The following is an 18,674-nucleotide window of genomic DNA, read 5'->3' on the forward strand; positions in this document are numbered from 1 at the left end:
ACGCAATGATCAAAATCCATCAACACTTTTGTCATTTACCGTCTGCAAAACACTATATATTTCATTTTTCGAATGCTAACACGCTGCTTTCAAAACTGATGAAAGCACATTCAAATCAGAATGATGACATTTCAGCAGGAATTATATTGAAAAATAAAGTCTTATCAGAATATATGAGACATATCTGAAGTGTTTTGTTGGTCTGAGTGAGTTTTGGAGGACAGATTCACTGTTTGGCCATGGTAATGCAGACTGTATGAAGAGTTCATGGCTTCAGTATTGAACAATGCTTGTTAGCAATTGAAAAAAAAAACTGTAATAATTTTGAACTACATAGTGTGCCTTTAATAGAGTTAACATATTTAGATGGCTAATTAGGCTACATGAAGGAAATCAGTTCAGCAGTTCATCTGCAGTAATTTTCCACTGTCTCTGAAAACCTTGGGATTTTATCTAGAGCAGTCTGACTGTCCTTCACTAACCTAGTACATTTCCACTGGCTTTTGTCTCACACTTACTACAGACTCCAGAATCATCCATCCTCACATTTTGGTCCACGAGTGGAAGCATCGAGAATGTTTCGGTAACTCCGCCTCCGCGGAATAAAGTGAGCGGCGCGCGATCATCAGACAGCAGGTGAACTCGAACCTGTGCACACTTCCAACTGCTTTCAGAAATACATGCTTCTAGGATTTACATTGTTCTTATTCTGCTCGGGAAACATTAAAGGTATGTCTAATGCTGAAATTATACTGTTCAAGAATGCAACTTCAACGCTGTATTTCATTATTCATGTTGCACATTACATCTGTATAAAGCAGTTGCATTAATGCATGTTGCAGGTTCATCATCATCATGCCTGAGAAAGTTCGTATCAACAGCGCTGATGTGAAATACACTGAGAAACACATCGAGTCCCGTTACTGTTACCACACTGCGTCTGTGTGTCGAGATGGAGACGAGTTCACTGTGAGTGTTTCAGCAGCTTTAAACTGATGGATTCTGAGGGTTTTAATAGGAGAGTCTGTGTGAATAATAAAGTTGCATTGCATTTTGTTCCTTATCTGGTAGTTGCAACATGCAACTTCTGTTAAACAACATTTTGAAACACTCCAGAGTGTTTTTGGCACTGAAGCAAAGGTTAAAAATGAAAATGCTGTCATCGTTTACTCACCCTCAAGTTGTTCCAAACTTGTATTTATTTATTTCTTCTATTGAACACAAAAGAAGATATCTTGCATAAATGTGGGTAACCAAACAATTGACTAATCTGGTCTTTATTTTTGATATTTGATGCTGCTTTGTTGTTAGGACGGCAGACGGTTTAAAATTGGCACACCACAGCTCCAAAAATAGAAGAATACTTCATGTTCTCATCACAGGTGATGTTTCAAGCCAAGTGGCTCTTCATCAGACATCACATTTTACTGATTTATTCCCTTGTTATAAGTAAATTGTGAGCGTGGTATACACTCTGGGTTGTTTCAACCCATGTCTGGGTCAAATATGTACAAATGCAACCATTGGTTGAAATTTTTAAAGGGGTCATGAACTGCATTGTTTTATAATGTTTCCTGGGGTGCACTTATACTGTTTTTACATCTAAAATCGTCATAATTTAGAAATAAAAGACATTTTTGCTACCCTGATTTTATCTTCTGATTTGCACGGGGCGTGTCTGCTGTGAGACTTCAGTGTAAACGCCCACTGCTGTGATTGGCTGACATATTTGCATATGAAATAGCCTCTCGAAAACTTTTAGCATGTTTTTATTATTACAGCTCTCAAGGTTAACTAATCGTGTAAAGTGTTAATTATATTTAGATTGTGTAACAGTGCAAACTCAATGTAAATAAGAGATTTGTTGAATAAAATGGGAGTTTTCCAAGAACTCAGTCACTGATAAACTCAGTTTGATTGACAGCTCCAGCGACTGTAAAGGGAGCGTTCTTTGATTATACAATTTAATCACAGTTTAAATAACAGATTATTTTCATCCTACTAAGAGAAACAAGGTGAAGTTTAACGTTTAATCACTGGTTTGATTTACAAAAGTAACATTCCCATAATGTTTGCAGAATGATAAAATGGAACGTTTGCATAACCTAGAAAAGAAAACGTTTTTAAAACATTTAATAAACTAGACGTTCAGAAATAATATTTTAATAAAACTAAATGTGATTGTTCTCAAAATGTTCTTTGTTCAGGTGACGCCGTCCAGCACCGAGTTCTCCTTCCGCACCGAGAGGACGGTGCCCAGGCTGGGTGTGATGCTGGTGGGATGGGGTGGGAATAACGGGACCACGGTCACAGCTGCTGTCCTGGCCAATAAACTGGGTCTGACCTGGAAAACCAAGACCGGAGTGAAGGTACAGAGTCTGAGATTCAGCAAACTGTGTCAATGTTTTTAAGTTCATTAGACATCAAGCAGAGACCCAATACAGCAAAACATGTGTTACAGTATTTAGTAATCTTTGTAAATACTTTGCTGTTCTTTCAGAAAGCGAATTACTACGGCTCATTGCTGGAATCTTCCACGGTGTGTTTGGGATCCGGACCTGACGGAGAGGTTTACGTTCCCTTCAGAGATCTGCTGCCGATGGTGCATCCAAATGACATCGTTTTTGACGGTAAATGGTTTACTCCATTATAAAGAGGTCATTTTGAGCCAGACATTATCTGACTGGAGATGTGTGTGTGTGCAGGCTGGGATATCTCGTCTCTGGATCTGGGCGGAGCCATGGAGCGCGCTCAGGTTCTGGACTGGAGCCTGCAAGAGAAGCTCCGCCCACACATGAACCAGCTCAAGCCCAGACCATCCGTCTATATCCCAGAATTCATTGCTGCGAACCAGGAGCACAGAGCTGACAATCTCATCAGAGGAACCAAAGCTGAACAGGTGTATTAATTACTGTTTACAGGCGCACTGGTTATTAAATATTTTGGTAAAAAATTTGTAATAAGGCTCCATTTGTTAACATTGAGTAGATATATAAATTTAAAATGTTTTTTTCATTAAGATGTTTTCTGTCCTTGTGTCAGGTGGCACAGATCCGCAGAGACATCTGTGACTTCAGACAGAAGAGCGGCGTCGATAAAGTCATCGTTCTCTGGACCGCAAACACCGAGAGATTCTGTGACGTCATTCCAGGTGTCAATGACACTGCGGAGAATCTGCTGAACACCATTGAGGTGCCGCATTTCACTACAGCTCGTTTATTTTCTGGTGACAATTTACAATAAAAAGGTTCAGATTGTTAAAGGGGCTATATGTAAGAATTTTTCATGTATTAATCACTTTTTTTTTTATTGTCAATGTGTGAACGAAATTCAAAAAACAAGACCTTCCCACGACTTCCTAGGTTGTCTATGAAAGCCTGTAAACTGATATTTATGTAAAGGACGTTTTAGCCAAGAAAATCAAATGTGACGTTTACGTGCAAGCTATACGTTTCTGGCTGCAGTTCACTTAACGGCCACCGGTGTCGCTAATAACAAGAGTTAACAAGCCCCTTTAACATTAGTTAACTGCATTACTTAACATGAACGAACAATGAACACAACACCGTTTTCAACAAAAATGGAAAACTTTTTATGCATTTCAGCCGTTCATTTACACGACAACGGCATTTTGGGGGCCTGAAAACGCAAGTTTTTGAAAACGATACTGTTATCGTCTCTGTGTAAACTACAAAAACGTGAATTTCGTCTTGTGCATTTGTATTACGTGTTCAGTCTGTTGGCGCGTAGTTTTTCTGTACAAAGGGACATCGCCATCTACTGGTCTGACAGCAGAATACAGTGTTTTTAGTCGTTTTTGCTGACCCGTGGGAACCAGGATCGTTTTCACAACATTGTCGTCTGTACGTGATAAAAGCAAAGGAAATCTTTTCCGTCTTTAGTACATCGATGTCGTGTAAACGTACTCGCAGTTAATATTAATTTCAACATTTTTCAAATTAAAAAATAGTATATCATTTCATGGACCTGCGCTAACATGAATTAACAGTGAACAGTTAACTAACAGATGTAATGCTTATTGTTAGTTAATGCATCAGTGGGACCTTATTGTAAAGTGTTACCCATTTTTCTGTTTGAATAAGTTGATGTTTTATGAATCAGTATGGGTAAGAAGCACATGTTCTGTCATGTTTCTGTCACAGACGGGAGGGGAAGTGTCTCCTTCCACCATGTTTGCGGTGGCCAGTATTCTGGAGGGTTGTGCGTACATTAACGGATCCCCGCAGAACACGTTTGTGCCCGGAGCCGTGGATCTGGCCATCCAGCGCAGAGTCTTCATTGGTGGAGACGACTTCAAATCCGGCCAGACTAAAATCAAATCTGTTCTGGTGGACTTCCTGGTCAGTGCGGGAATCAAGGTAAGAGAACTACTTGTCTGTGTTTGGGGTTTCAATGCATTATAGAGGTCTTGTTTTTGGGCTCTGCTAGAACAGGTTTTCATGCTCAAATATTCATTATTTTCCCCATATTCTCCATTGTTGCAGCTCCTCTCTTCCCAATCTGTTATTAGTTCCTATCTCTATGAAGCCCCATAATAGGTCCTCTTTAACAAATGTGGCACCATGTATTGGTTTCCCATGTTTTTTTAAAGGAATAAAGGCACAAATTTAATTTTCTGGTAACAATTTACGAAAACCATATATATTAAAATCATAAATATTACATATTGATAATTTTCAGCCCACTTCTATAGTGAGTTATAATCATCTCGGCAACAACGACGGGCTCAATCTGTCGGCGCCGCAGCAGCTTCGATCTAAAGAGATCTCAAAGAGTAACGTGGTGGATGATATAGTGCGGTCCAACCCGATACTGTACCAGCCCGGAGAGAAACCTGACCACTGTGTGAGTGTGCATTTTGTTAAACAGTAAGATTTATTCTTATAAGAAATGAATAGTTTTATTCATCAAGGATTAAATTGATGTAAACTGACAGTAAAGACTATAAAATGTTACAAAATATCGTTGCAATGCAAAAATAATGTCATAGGACACTAAATCAAATGGTTGCCCCACTTTGTGTTTGTGTGATCAGGTGGTTATTAAATATGTGCCCTATGTGGGCGACAGCAAGCGTGCGATGGATGAGTACACCTCCGAGATCATGATGGGCGGAACCAACACCATCGCTATGCACAACACCTGCGAGGTCAGTTATTCACACTGCAGGAATATTAATTATGCAGCTCAAATTAATTGTGACTTGATTAATTAATGAACTGAATGCATTCAGGACTCTCTGCTGGCCAGTCCCATCATCTTGGATCTGGTGATCCTGACAGAACTGTGTCAGAGAATCACATTCTGCACTCGGGAGGATCCAGTTTTCCAGAGTTTCCACAGCGTCCTGTCGCTGCTCAGCTTCCTCCTCAAAGCCCCTCTCGTGCCACAGGGGGCGCCGGTGGTCAACGCGTTCTTCCGGCAGCGTGCGTGCATCGAAAACATCATGAGGTGAGATACAATTCTTTAAATCATGCATCGCTTCTGACGGCATTTGCATGAAATGGAGTATCTCTGTGTCGTTCAGGGCGTGTCTCGGCCTCCCGCCTCAGAATCACATGCAGCTGGAACACAAGATGGAGAAGAGCTTCATGCATTCAGAGGAAAACCACATCCATCATCCTGTCCTCATCAATGGAAAGATCGACCACATCAGTGCTTATCAGTCGGCCAAATACATCGAGATTAAAAGTCATGAGAAGATGCAGCAGCACACAATCTCATAAAAGCTTTCATAGTGGAGCATGAAAACAAACCAAGATGTGGATGTTTACTGCTGAGTGCACTATTTTATTGCTTTATGATGCATTTCTTCAGTCTTTTACTAATGCATATTCTTAAGTGATTTTTGGATATGCATTTGGCAATGAAAATATGAATGGCTTCTGTTCTTGTTTGTTTAGTGAGTACTGTATTTCTGGATGAAATATTCATCTATGCATTCTCAAACATTGACATTTTTTTCAGGTTTTATACATTAATGCACTGAGTAATTACTAGTTTTTGTTGGTTTAAGAAGATGAAGAAAAAATAGCATTCCTGAATAGTGAGAATTGTTTTTATTTGGCAAATAAATGCACTTAAACACTGAGAAAATGAATGTCATTGGGTTGAGTCATTTCAGGACGCGTTTTCGTTTTTATTCTAATGTATAATATAATACAGGGATGGGAAAAGTCGAGAGGAAAACTAATAAGATTCAAATAAGTAAATCAGAATAAAAATGTGATTCAAATAAAAATACTAGTTATTAAACTATTAAATAAATTAAAGGTGCAGTAAGAGATTTCTGAGAAACGTGTTCACTTATAGCCAATCAGCAGCAGGGGGCGTGTCCACGCATGATGGGGAAGGATAGAGAGAGAAGGAGAGCGAGAGGGGGATTTGAAGAAAGAGAGATGGCTGAGAGACACTAAAAAAGAGAAAAGCTCAGAGGAATACTGAAAAAGAAGGGTTATGATCAGGCAAGAGCTTTAGGACCCGCGTTAATATCAGAAAACTTTCAGCGCTGTAGAGACCGAAGCGGGAAGGCCTGAAAACGGACGCCGAGGTCGAGTTGTTTTACTGCTCCACATGTGAGTAACATTAGTTTAGCTGTTTTACAGAACCGGGTTATACTGTTGTTGTAATGTTAGCTGTAGTAAAAGCCAAAGTCCCTTTCGAGGAAAGTCTGTTCACTCGGCGGCCATATTTGCAACGCCTCCGGTAGCTATAGACCTTATGTAGCCCCGCCTCTTTTCAGCGTTGCGCTCGTTGTCTTTTGACTTCCGGCTTGTATTTCCACAGCGATCTTTTATGTATTTATGAATGAACTGCTCATTTTAAAATCCTCCCGTTCTACTGACATTTGTTAAGACACCCGCTTTAAATATTACAATGCTCATGATAACTTTTGTTAACTCTACAACATGTAAATCCACTTCACCAGCGAATTATTCTTCAACAGCGATGCCATAGAAATATACAGGGCTATCACGAAAACGGAAGTTCAACGACAAAAGATGGCGGCGCGCATGTTTCTCTGGAAAATAAGGTCTATAGACCTTATTTACCAGAGAAACAAGCGCGCCGCCATCTTTATAAAATTGTCTTTGAACTTCCGCTTTGCGGTAGCTCTGTACATTTCTATGGCATCTTTGTCAAAGAATAATTAGTTGGTTAAGTGGATTTACTTGTTGTAGAGTTAATGAAAGTTATCATGAGCATTGTTATATTTAAAGCAGATGTCTTAACAAATGTCAGTAGACCCGGAGGATTTTAAAATGAGCAGTTCATTCATAAATGTAAGATCGCTGTGGAAATAGAAACCGGAAGTCAAAAGACAACGAGCGCAACGCTGAAAAGGGGCGGGGCTACATAAGGTCTATAGAGGGCATCCAAGACCAAGTCCTATCTATTTGAATAGGGGAATCCTGAAACTTCTCAGCAAACTCACAATTAAATAACATAAGTTCAAATCAGCAACAAAATCTGACATTAACTGTCCCATAAATGTTATGTCTTATGCTCAAATAGTGTTAAAAAAGCTTATTTTTCAGGCTAGACTAGCCAATGCGCATGTGCAGTCCTTAGCGCGAGTCTCGGGTTTCTATGGGAACCGGAGATTCTAATGACTTTATCAATCAGCGATTGGCTCTTTTACTTAGAAGTAGTGTTGCAAAGGGGTGGAAAGTTTCCGGTAAATTTCTGGAAACTTTACCTGGGGAATTTTGGAAATATTCCAATTTGGAAACTTAACAGGAATTTATGGGAATTAATTGGAAAAATTTGGGAATTTTTAAAATAAATGTATAATATTTATATAAAATGTATCATATAAAAACATAAATATAAACATTTTGTTTGGTCATAACATGAAATAACAGTTATTTATTTTTCGCATTAAATTCTAATTGAGTAAATATGTAAAATAAATATATTTTTATTGCAGCAATTGTTATGTGTTATTTATTTCAGTGTCACATGATCCTTATTATCAATGTTGGAAACAATTGTGCTGCTTAGTATTTTTTTTTTTTTGGAACCTGTAATTCTTTTTTCATGATTCTTTGATGAATAAAAAGTTAAAAAGAACAGAATTTATTGAAAATCTTTTCTAACAATATCACTTTAACATCACTTATTTCACACATCCGTGCTGAATAAAAGTATTAATTTCTTTCAAATGATGGTTTTGTATCAGCAGCGTAGCCAGAAAAGTGACTCTGGGTGTGCATCAGAAAAACTGGGTGTGCCATATTTATTGTCCGATTAATGTGCAACCGGACAAAATATTGTAATTGAAATTGTTGTAGGGGGGTCTGGGAGCATCCTCCCCCATTTTCGGGATTTTAACGACGCATTCTGGTGCACTCTGACAAGAAAATAATTGGAAAAAACAACATTTGCTTTAAATAAAAACAAAAAAAAACAAAAAAATGATTGACGGCTGGGCATTGACACAAATTTCACCATTGGATTTGATTTTGATTCTGAAGCTTGTGGTTTGATTTCGATTTGATTTCCTTGATTCATTATTGACTAATTTGGGGCCCGTCAGGGTAAAGTTGGTTTTATATTCGCACATTCGGACATCCGTATTCAATAGCCTTGTTAATCAAACTACATTGGACATTCAGTGGACATTCACAAGTAAATATGCCATTAAAACAATACTTGCCTATTTTGATCGAATGTGAAAAATGTTGTAAGTTGACAATCGTTGGTTGTCAATATCATGTCGCTGCTTAAAATTCGCAAACATTAATTTATTGCACATTTATTGGAAAGTCTGAATTTACCAGAAGTCCGAATGTGCGAATATAAAACCAACTTTACCGAAGTGCCCGTCAGGTACAGCAAATTTCCTCAAAGAAAAAAATCTCTCTCAACACTGTAAATTATACATGGAACCACAGCTGGTAGCCTACATCACTATAATATTACAAATTAATTTATTTGTAAGCTACTTACATATAAATTACACAGTTTTTATAATAACGTTATAATAAAAAAAAATTATGACAATTATAGGCTATTTCTACTCATTTTTATATAGACCTAAAAATTTAAATGGTGGCTGTCATAAAACAGATTTATACATTCAATATTGAAGTACATGTTAAGCACAAATACAATGAATATGCAATAGTGCATATATTTAGCAAAATGCTCCTCTCGAAGTTCATTTTTGTAGCTGACTGATGCGTTTTTGGACATTAAAGGGCTTTTCTGAGGTAAATGTGACGGTAAATTTGACATTATTACAATATGTTTTAATGACACCTTTCCACAGTTGAAACATGAACATGAAAGATGACATGATACGGATTTTGGTAAGTTCTACTATATCTTTCAACATACCTTTGGATGTTCATTCATGTTTATTACATGTGGAAGAGTTGGTCCGTTCACGCCCGCTCTGCATGAACTGAAGCGCTTAGCGCTACAAGCCACAGAGAGCCACGAATGATCGCGACAGCTCGCGAGACGTCTATGGTCTCACTCCAGTCTATGGGAAAGTATCCCATTTTCGATACTTGTGAGGTTTGTTGTGCTTGCAATTTCACCTGGACCTATTTTAGGTGTGCCAGCTGCCACTTTGGGTGGCACCGGCACACCCTGGCACACCCGTGGCTACGCCACTGTTTTGTATATTGTTACAAAAGATTCTATTTTAAATAAATGTATAGAATGATTTCTGAAGGATCATGTGACACTGAAGACTGGAGTAATGATGCTGAAAATTCAGCTTTGATCACAGGATATAAATTATATTTTGATGTATATTAAAATAGAAAACCATTATTTTAAATAGTTATATTTCACAATGCTACTGTTTTTTCTGTATTTTTGATGAAATGTGTATGTTATGGACTGGGGGAATGCAGGGGGTGTGGCCTCAATAGCCCTGCAGTAAGTCATGTGATGTGTGAATGTGATTGAGGAATGTGCAAGGTAAAAATTCAACTAAAATTGCATTAAATATGGTTGTTTTAACCAAAACCAAGATGTTTTTTTCAACTACATTTAAGTACCCTGTTATAGGCTAACCTGCAATTTTGCAAATTCCCTGTTTATTCCCATTAATTCCCATATATTCCTATTAAAGGATTAGTCCACTTTCAAATAAAATGTTCCTGATAATTTCCTCACCCCCATGTCATCCAAGATGTTCATGTCTTTCTTTCTTCAGTGGAAAAGAAATGAAGGTTTCTGATGAAAACATTCCAGGATTTTTCTCCATATAGTGGACTTCACTGGGGTTCAACGGGTTGAAGGTCAAAATTACAGTTTCAGTGCAGCTGTATATGATTTATAAACACAAATGATCGCCTTGCATGTGCTTCTGCTTTCCGTATTATTCAAAAAGCTTACGCTGTATGTCCTACACTTTCCCTATTCTACTTACGGAAAAAAAACGTAACTGGTGCCGCGTTCGTTCTGTAAGTAGAACAGGGAAGGCGTAGGACATAGAAGCACGTACAAGGCCAGCTTTGATAATTGCAACCCTACTTAGAAGGCGGGATGTATTCCGCGCGCTGCCGTTTCTCCCATTCATAACTAATAGGAGTGAACAGTCTTTCTATATCTATAGTCTTTGGTAAGATGACAGTTTTGAGAGTCACTGAAGCATAATTTTTCTTTGCTTCAGTTATGATATGCAACATCCAATCTTGTGTGTTTGTGCAGTTTGGGGGCGGAGCAACGAAGGAAGGGGCGTGTCTGGGTTGATTTCAAACAGTTTTTCAGAAATCGCTTACTGCACCTATAAATTAGATTAAAATAAATAAATACAAATTTTGATGAAAAAAATAAAAATGAGTTTAGAAACAAATAAATATTATAAACATGCCTTTGGTCATGTGGATGATCCGTGCATCTAAAAGATTAAAAACACCTGATAGTTTACAAGTTAGTACTAATATACTGATTTAATAGATTTAATAGTATTATTTATAAAATAAAAGCGCCCCCTGCCGGAAGGTCAGGTTCGCACACGCTGGTCAGCTGACCTGCTGCGTCATCATCATCATCATCATCATGTGTCCATAGCAACTGTATTTGGGCTGTTACCGAATCAGATCGTCGCTGCAGATCATTTTAATGTTTGCAAATGCAGCAATCAGAATGAGAGACTCGTCAGGGTGAGATGGCGGAGAAGCGTCGCGCGGGCGCAGTGATGTCGGACTCCGCGTCTGCCAAGTGTGAGAGCGACAGAGAGTTTCTGTCCCAGGCGGGGGTCAGCGCGCTGCTCAGGGGAGCTCTGCTCAAACTGGTCGAGTCCAGGCCGGAGGATCCCGTCGGTTTCCTCGCCGAACACTTCGCGCATCTGTCGTCGGAGGCTGATGACGGAGGATCGGAGCATCAGGCTGTGAGTCGCGCGCTCTGGCACCTGAGTCTGGCGCATCACTCACAGAGGTCCGGCACTGTTACATGTATATTATTACAGCTTTTCTTATTTATTACTTACACACCATGACTTAAATAATACAATATAAACTATGATTTAAAATTATATAGCCTATAAGTTCTTTTTATTATTGATATTATTTATTTTAAGCCCATGAGAGTTTTTTTTTATTTAATTATTATTTTTAAATTCCATTATCTTTTTTTTAAAAACATTTTTCTATATTTTTTTTGCTTTGCTTTATTATTGATATTATTTAGTTAACTCTTAAGCCATGATGAGAAGTTTATTTTTATTTTGTTTTATTATTTATATTATTGCTTTTTAGTTTATTACTTTTTTTATATTTCATTAATTATTTTTTAAGCCATTGTGTTTTTTAAATCTACTTTTTTCTTTTTGTTTTTATTTTATTTTTTGCTATTATTTATCTATTTTAAGCCATGAGAGGATTCTTTTTTATTTTGTGTCATTCATTATTTATACTTGATTTCATTACTATTTTTATATTTCATTAATTGTTATTAATATTTTTATGTTTATGTTTTATTTTATTATCTATTATGTCTTTTAAGCCACAAGAGGTTTCTTTTAATTTTTGCTTTGTTATTTATTATTATTTTATTTAATTAATATTTTTTTCATCAATTATTGTTATAAACCATAAATGAGTTTTATTTATTTATTTATTTATTTATTTCTATTATTTATATGTTTTAGACTATGAGAGGTTTCTTTTGCTTTATTATTACATTTGTATTAAAATTGTTAATCAATTGTATCTTTTTAAGCCATAGTGGAGAAGTTTCATTTTGTTTTATTTTATTATTGCTATATATTTTATAAATCTTTTTTAAGCCATGAGAGATTTCTTTTTATTCTGCTTTATATATTTATTTTATTATTTTTTTATTATATCAAATCACTATTTTTATATTTCATTAATTGTCATGGTAGAGAAGTTTCTTTTTATCTGTTTAATTTTGTTTTATTATTATTATTATTACTAAAGTTTCAGTTTGTTGTTTTATTATAATCTATTTTTTTTCTTTTTGTTTTTATTTTCTTTTTGCTATTATTTATCTATTTTAAGCCAAGAGAGGGTTCTTTTTTATTTTGTTTTTTATTTAATTATTTATACTTGATTATTATAATTTTTATATTTCATTTTTTATATATATTTTATTAAATTTTTAAACCATGATGAAGTTCATACTATGATTTTTATATTTCATTTTTTATATATATTTTATTAAATTTTTAAACCATGATGAAGTTCATACTATGATTTTTATATTTCATTTTTTATATATATATATATTATTAAATTTTTAAACCATGATGAAGTTTCTTTTTATCTATTTTTTTGTTTTATTTTATTTTATTTATCTATTTTAAGCCAAGAAAGGATTCTTTTTTATTTTGTTTTTTATTTATTTAAACTTGATTATTATAATTTTTATATTTCATTTTTTTATATATATTTTATTAAATTTTTAAACCATGATGAAGTTTCTTTTTATCTATTTTTTTTTGTTTTATTTTATTATTGCTATTATGTCTTTTAAGCTACAAGAGGTTTCTTTTAATTTTTGCTTTATTTCATTAATTATCTTTTTAAGTCATAATGGAGAAGTTTTATTTTATATATTTCTGTTTGCTTTATTTTATTATTGCTATTATTTATCTGTTTTAGGCTATGAGAGATTTCTTTCTTTTCTTTTTTTTTTTCCTTTAGTATTAATTTATATTTTGTCATTTAATTTTATTTCAATAATATTTTTATCTTTTTAAGCCATGGTGGAGAAGTTTTTTTTTTTTTGCTTTATTTTATTATTGCTATATATTTAAATATTTTTTCAGCCATGAAAAAAATTTCAGCCATTTATTTTGCTTTATATATTTATTTAATTATTTTTTATTTTATCTAATCACTTTTTTTTTCTTATTTGCCATGGAGAACTTTTTTTTTATCAGTTTCTTTTTGTTTTATTATTACTTCTATTCGTCTCTTTCAAGCCAAAGAGGTTTGCTGTATGTTGTTTTATTATATTATTTTTTTTCATTACTGTTATTTATCAGCTGAACCAGCTCTTGCGAATGTGATTCCTTCGTTTAGATGGAGTTTGAGCTCATTCTTTCTCTCTTCTCCTGCAGATCAGCATTCAACAGCAACATCCGTGTGGCGTACGAGCTGCTGACTCAGTGCGGTCGGCGTCAGCGCGGTGTCGGAGGCGTCCGCGGGCGTCTGTACACGGAGACGCTCCAGTGCCTGTGCAGCGAGGGCGGTCTCTCCGGCACCACCGCCGCCCCGCTCCTGCGCCGCATCCAGTGCCACGACTTCGAGTCCGTGCCCTTCGAGCTCTTCCGGCAGGGCGTGCTGACCTGCTCCGTGTTCGCCGACTACATCCGGAAGTCCCAGTGTTTGTACGCGGCGGTGGCGAGCGCTCCGGACAGACCGGCCGAGAGGACGCTGTGCCAGGCGGTGCTCGCGACCCTCCGGGAGGCGCTGGAGACGGCGGACGGAGCGGACGTGGCGCGGTACCTGGAGGCCAGTGCCAAGATCTCTCCTGCTAAAGTGGCGCAGGCCATGGCGGAGGCTCATCCCGGGAAACAGCAGGACGGTCCCATCATGGACGCGCAGGAGTTTGAAGATGCCGCCGCGGCGCTCTTCATCGCTCGAGTGCGAATGGTGACCTGAGAGGAAAAAACTCTGTTCCTGTCTTGTTTTCCAGCACAAATATCTAAACATTCTTAAATCAAGATACATTTACTGGAGAAGAAAAATGACTGAAGATATTTCTCATTTCAACAAAAATATCTTAATTTGTGTTCTGAAGATGAACGAATGTCTTACGGGTGTGAATAATTAATGACAGAAATTTCATTTTTGGGTGAACTAACCCTTTAATATCTTCAGTCATTTTGCTTCTCCAGGATGTTTAGATATTTGTGCTGGAAAACAAGACAGAAACGCTGAGGAAGAACATCATGATTTTGCAGTGCAGGTGGTTTTTAGTCAGCTGGAGAGACTTTTGCATGGAACGTTTTATTATTACTGTTATTAAGAACCAAGCATATTGTACCCTTACATGTCATAGAAAGAAAGTTTACTATATAGAGACACTTTTCATCATCCAGTACAATCAATATAATGCAGTTCCAATAAAACACATCAGTCATGGAGCTACAGTGGGTTATGAATTACATTTTATGAAGAATATCATTTTGATCAAGCAGTAAAACTGTGGTATCCGTGCTGCTTGTTGTTTTGGTGTTTATTTAACCATCTGAGGGAAACAAATACAGTTTCATGTACTCTTCTAATTTAGTGCTCAATTAAGGAAGTGTTTGCAGTGTATTTCTGTTACAGACTGAACTGAAAGTGCGTCAATTCCCTTTTCACCCAGATAAGATGAACCACAGTTTCTCTAATGATACGTCTGTTTGTTTACAGAGCTCAGTAGCTTCAGCTCAGCATTAAAAACACATTTTACTTCTACCTCTGTTGTATTTGCAAGTGAAACACTGCATTTTTAATTAGAGACTTTTTACATGAATGTTTATGAAAACATGCACTGATGAATTGTTCACAATTAAGACCAGAAACATCAATAAAGAAAGTGACTGTAAATTTGCACAACATATTGTTCATTGTTATCTTATTTGCATTAGTACATAGTAAAGATGTCATCTAGAGCTCTGAGAACAAGGACTAACTATAGTCAAAAGACAGAGAAAATGTCTCATTTTGAGCCTGTGCTTCAACATGTACATCTGGAAGCATTAGGGGAGAGCGGGGTAAGATGAGCCACTTTTTACTTGTGTGGTCCGGAAAATGAGGCCGAAGTACAATGAAAGTATTTAAAGTAATTTCAGCATGTTTCCTATCATTTTAAATGATCAGAATACATCTATGACAAAGGGTTCGAAAAATATGGCTTCTTAAAAAAAAGTGTTCCTGTGGCTCAATTTACCCCAGGTTAGGGGTAAGTTGAGCCGAGTCAGTAGGTGGGTGTAAACTGACCATCTAACTGAATCTGAATCAAACCCATGTGAAATTTTAAAGATAATGTAGCTATTTGAAAAATTTATTTAATAATCAAATTTCCTTTTACAAATATTCTTTGTAAAATTTATTTTACAAAAATTTATTTTTTTAAAGCTAAATTTAACAACATAAAACCAACCAAATGAAGTTGAAATTTCAGTATGTTTATTTATTTGCATTTCTGAAACAATATGTTGAACATCAAAGATGTAACCTTCCCATAAACAGACTGAACAGAGAGTTTGAGTAAAATTAAATAAAAACTAAATAAGAATGAATAAATGTCACTGAAACTAATAAACGTTTTAGTCAAAAGGTTCTTGACATGGTAGTTTTTCTGCAATGTCGACCATGTTAGGCCATTAGAGACTACAGGTGGAAATATATATATATGATTAAACATCCTCTGGTTCGTATCGGAGAAGGATTTGATGTACATTATTCCTATCAAATAAACTCGAAAATAAAGATAAACTAAACCAGCTGCGTAATATTACATTGAAATGACACCAGTTCATACTTCAGATTCAATTTAAATTCATTGCCTTATGGTGGGGTAAGTTAAATCACTGGCTCAATTTACCCCACAGCATTTGGCTCACTTTGCCCCATAGCTGCCATTTTAGGAAAAGCTAGCTAGCTTACCAACTCAGAATAACATTTAGCTAAATGACTTGCATGGTTATGCATCATAAATAGTTTTAGACCTGGACAAATTTGCTTTGATGAAACAACCATTACATCTGTTATGTTCAAATCTTACTTTGACAAGCCAAAAACAGTTTTTAAAGTAAATAAGTGACTTCCACTCTTCCCATGTGCTTCTCCTTTCACAGTCTGGGAGAAATGATGGGTGGTTCTAAAATATATGGTCACATGACCATAAAATGCACGGTTGCCAAGATACAGGGGGTGGGTCAACTTACCCACTGGCTCATCTTACCCCACTCTCCCCTACTGTAGTTTGATGAGATCATATTATCTGTGTATCAGCTAATAAAATCATCAGAACTCTGACTTTTTTCCATATAAAACGTTCATCTTTTTGTTCAAAATTAACACGATTTAAATAATGAGTAAATACACCATCAATCCTTCTTCCAAAACGTGTTTTTGTCTTACCTTGATTCACTGTGGTAATATTACAAGTGTTTATACTTTAGACCGGGCGGGATGGTTTTGGCGGGAAATTGCGCGCATACGTCACTCGCCCATGTGCCTCTCGTAAAATATCCGTAAATAGAGTGAATTTGAGAATGTCTCAGTATTTGGTGCGTCTTTCTTTTGCAAAACTGTGACCTTTTTTGTTCTTCACACATCCAATTTGATCGAGCAGATGTGAGAAAGACAGAGAGGAAATAAGCTTGTTTTCATACAGGCTGCTGCAGTGAAAGACATTGACTGAGCCCAGCTCGCGTATTAAAAGTAATGAAGGTCTGTGTGTCAATAATTGATCAGGGTGTGTAAGTTACACAATCACTCGCTGCGTCAACACACTACAGACCTAACGATGACTCGTGCCGCTCTTAAAGGGACAGTCCACCTAAAAATCAGCATCTTTAACTATAGAACTTATGTAGCTCCGCCCCTTTTCAGCGCTGCGCTCGTTGTCTTTTGTCTTCCGGTTTGTATTTCCACAGGGATCTTACTTATTTATGAATGAACTGCTCATTTTAAAATCTTCCCGGTCTACTGACATTTGTTACATATTGTACTGACATACTGACACCCTCATGCTGTTCCACACCCGTAAGACCTTCATTCATCTTCAGAACACAAATTAAGATATTTTTGATGAAATCCGATGGCTCAGTGAGGCCTGAGCAATGACATTTCCTCTCTCAAGATCCATTAATGTACTAAAAACATATTTAAATCAGTTCATGTGAGTACAGTGGCTCAATATTAATATTATAAAGCGACAAGAATATTTTTGGTGCGCCAGAAAAAAACACAAAATAACAACTTATATAGCGATGACCAATTTCAAAACACTGCTTCAGGAAGCTTCAGAGCGTTATGAATCTTTTGTGTCGAATCATGATTCGGATCGCGTGTCAAACCGCCAAACTGCTGAAATCATGTGACTTTGGTGCTCTGAACCGCTGATTCGACACACTGATTCATAACGCTCCGAAGCTTCCTGAAGCAGTGTTTTGAAATCGGCCATCACTATATAAGTCATTATTTTGTTTTTTTGGCGCACCAAAAATATTCTCGTGGCTTTATAATATTAATATTGAACCACTGTACTCACATGAACTGATTTAAATATGTTTTTAGTACATTAATGGATCTTGAGAGAGGAAATGCCATTGCTCAGGCAGCACTGAGTCATCGGATTTCAACAAAAATATCTTAATTTGTGTTCTGAAGATAAACGAAGGTCTTACGGGTGTGGAACGACATGAGGGTGAGTAATTAATGACAGAATTTTCATTTTTGGGTGAACTAACCCTTTAAGACATCTGCTTTAAACATTAGGCTACAATGCTCTCGATGACTTTCATTAACAAGTAAATCCACTTCACCAGCTAATTATTCTTTGACGGCGACGCCATAGAAAAACATCATCCTCCAGGAAGTGATATCATTGATTGGGGGAATCAGAAGCAGAGTGTTATCAAAGGATCTGATGAATTTTTTGATGTTTGGTGTTTGTGTGAAAAAAAATCCATCCTGTTTGATCAAGATACACAAATCATTTTAATGCAACATTTTAAAATCTGGTTAAAACATGAATGTAAGTTAACTGCTAATCACAGAGCTTGTGCATATTCAATTTAAACATCCTTAACCAAAGATGTGTCACATGCATTGACATAAAGTATGTCATATTCTGAAAATACTTGTTTGTGAGCTCACAGGCCTTTTTTATACGTGACCCTGGACCACAATACCAGTCATAAATCACACAGGTATATTTGTAATTGTAGCAATAGCCAACTATACATTGTATGGGTCAAAATTATTTTCTTTTGTGCCAAAAATCATTAGAATATTAAGTAAAGATCATGTTCCATGAAGATATTTTGTACATTTCCTACCGTAAATATATCAAAAATGTATTTTTGTGAGTGGATATGCATTGCTAAGGACTTCATTTGGACAACTTTAAAGGTGATTTTCTCAATATTTAGATTTTTTTGCACCCTCAGATTCCAGATTTTCAAATAGTTGTATCTCGACCAAATATTGCTCTATCCCAAC

The 18,674-nt window shown here is 36.3% G+C and overlaps 2 protein-coding genes across 3 annotated transcripts; both read left to right on the plus strand.

Annotated features, from left to right (window-relative positions):
* Positions 1 to 529: 529 nt before the first annotated feature.
* LOC125251509 (inositol-3-phosphate synthase 1-A-like) lies at positions 530 to 6,121 on the plus strand. Of its 2 annotated transcripts, none has more exons than XM_048164535.1 (11): positions 530 to 729; positions 843 to 969; positions 2,208 to 2,369; positions 2,501 to 2,630; positions 2,706 to 2,899; positions 3,043 to 3,192; positions 4,164 to 4,379; positions 4,702 to 4,866; positions 5,057 to 5,170; positions 5,255 to 5,472; positions 5,549 to 6,121. In XM_048164535.1, exons 2-11 carry the CDS (start codon positions 856 to 858, stop codon positions 5,745 to 5,747), a joined length of 1,662 nt encoding a protein of 553 aa, XP_048020492.1. In that variant the 5' UTR covers positions 530 to 729; positions 843 to 855; the 3' UTR covers positions 5,748 to 6,121. The 2 variants fall into 2 exon arrangements, with proteins under 2 accessions (XP_048020492.1, XP_048020493.1); XM_048164536.1 differs by lacking the exon at positions 530 to 729 and adding an exon at positions 1,312 to 1,382 and having other exon boundaries at positions 868 to 969.
* A 4,907-nt stretch (positions 6,122 to 11,028) lies between these two features.
* Positions 11,029 to 14,258, plus strand: tpgs1 (tubulin polyglutamylase complex subunit 1). The gene is made up of 2 exons (XM_048164550.1): positions 11,029 to 11,421; positions 13,571 to 14,258. Exons 1-2 carry the CDS (start codon positions 11,153 to 11,155, stop codon positions 14,112 to 14,114), a joined length of 813 nt encoding a protein of 270 aa, XP_048020507.1. The 5' UTR covers positions 11,029 to 11,152; the 3' UTR covers positions 14,115 to 14,258.
* Positions 14,259 to 18,674: the final 4,416 nt, after the last annotated feature.

This window comes from Megalobrama amblycephala, linkage group LG17 (genome assembly GCF_018812025.1).
Source record: "Megalobrama amblycephala isolate DHTTF-2021 linkage group LG17, ASM1881202v1, whole genome shotgun sequence".
NCBI classification, from domain to species: domain Eukaryota; kingdom Metazoa; phylum Chordata; class Actinopteri; order Cypriniformes; family Xenocyprididae; genus Megalobrama; species Megalobrama amblycephala.

Bases quoted from the DNA above. Each gene is read 5' to 3' on its own strand.
- LOC125251509 (XM_048164535.1), top strand. From the start codon at position 856: ATGCCTGAGAAAGTTCGTATCAACAGCGCTGATGTGAAATACACTGAG. The intron at 2,370-2,500 runs GTACAGAGTCTG...CTGTTCTTTCAG, and splicing joins AAACCAAGACCGGAGTGAAG to AAAGCGAATTACTACGGCTC. The intron at 3,193-4,163 runs GTGCCGCATTTC...TTTCTGTCACAG, and splicing joins ATCTGCTGAACACCATTGAG to ACGGGAGGGGAAGTGTCTCC.
- tpgs1 (XM_048164550.1), top strand. From the start codon at position 11,153: ATGGCGGAGAAGCGTCGCGCGGGCGCAGTGATGTCGGACTCCGCGTCT. The intron at 11,422-13,570 runs GTCCGGCACTGT...CTTCTCCTGCAG, and splicing joins CTGGCGCATCACTCACAGAG to ATCAGCATTCAACAGCAACA.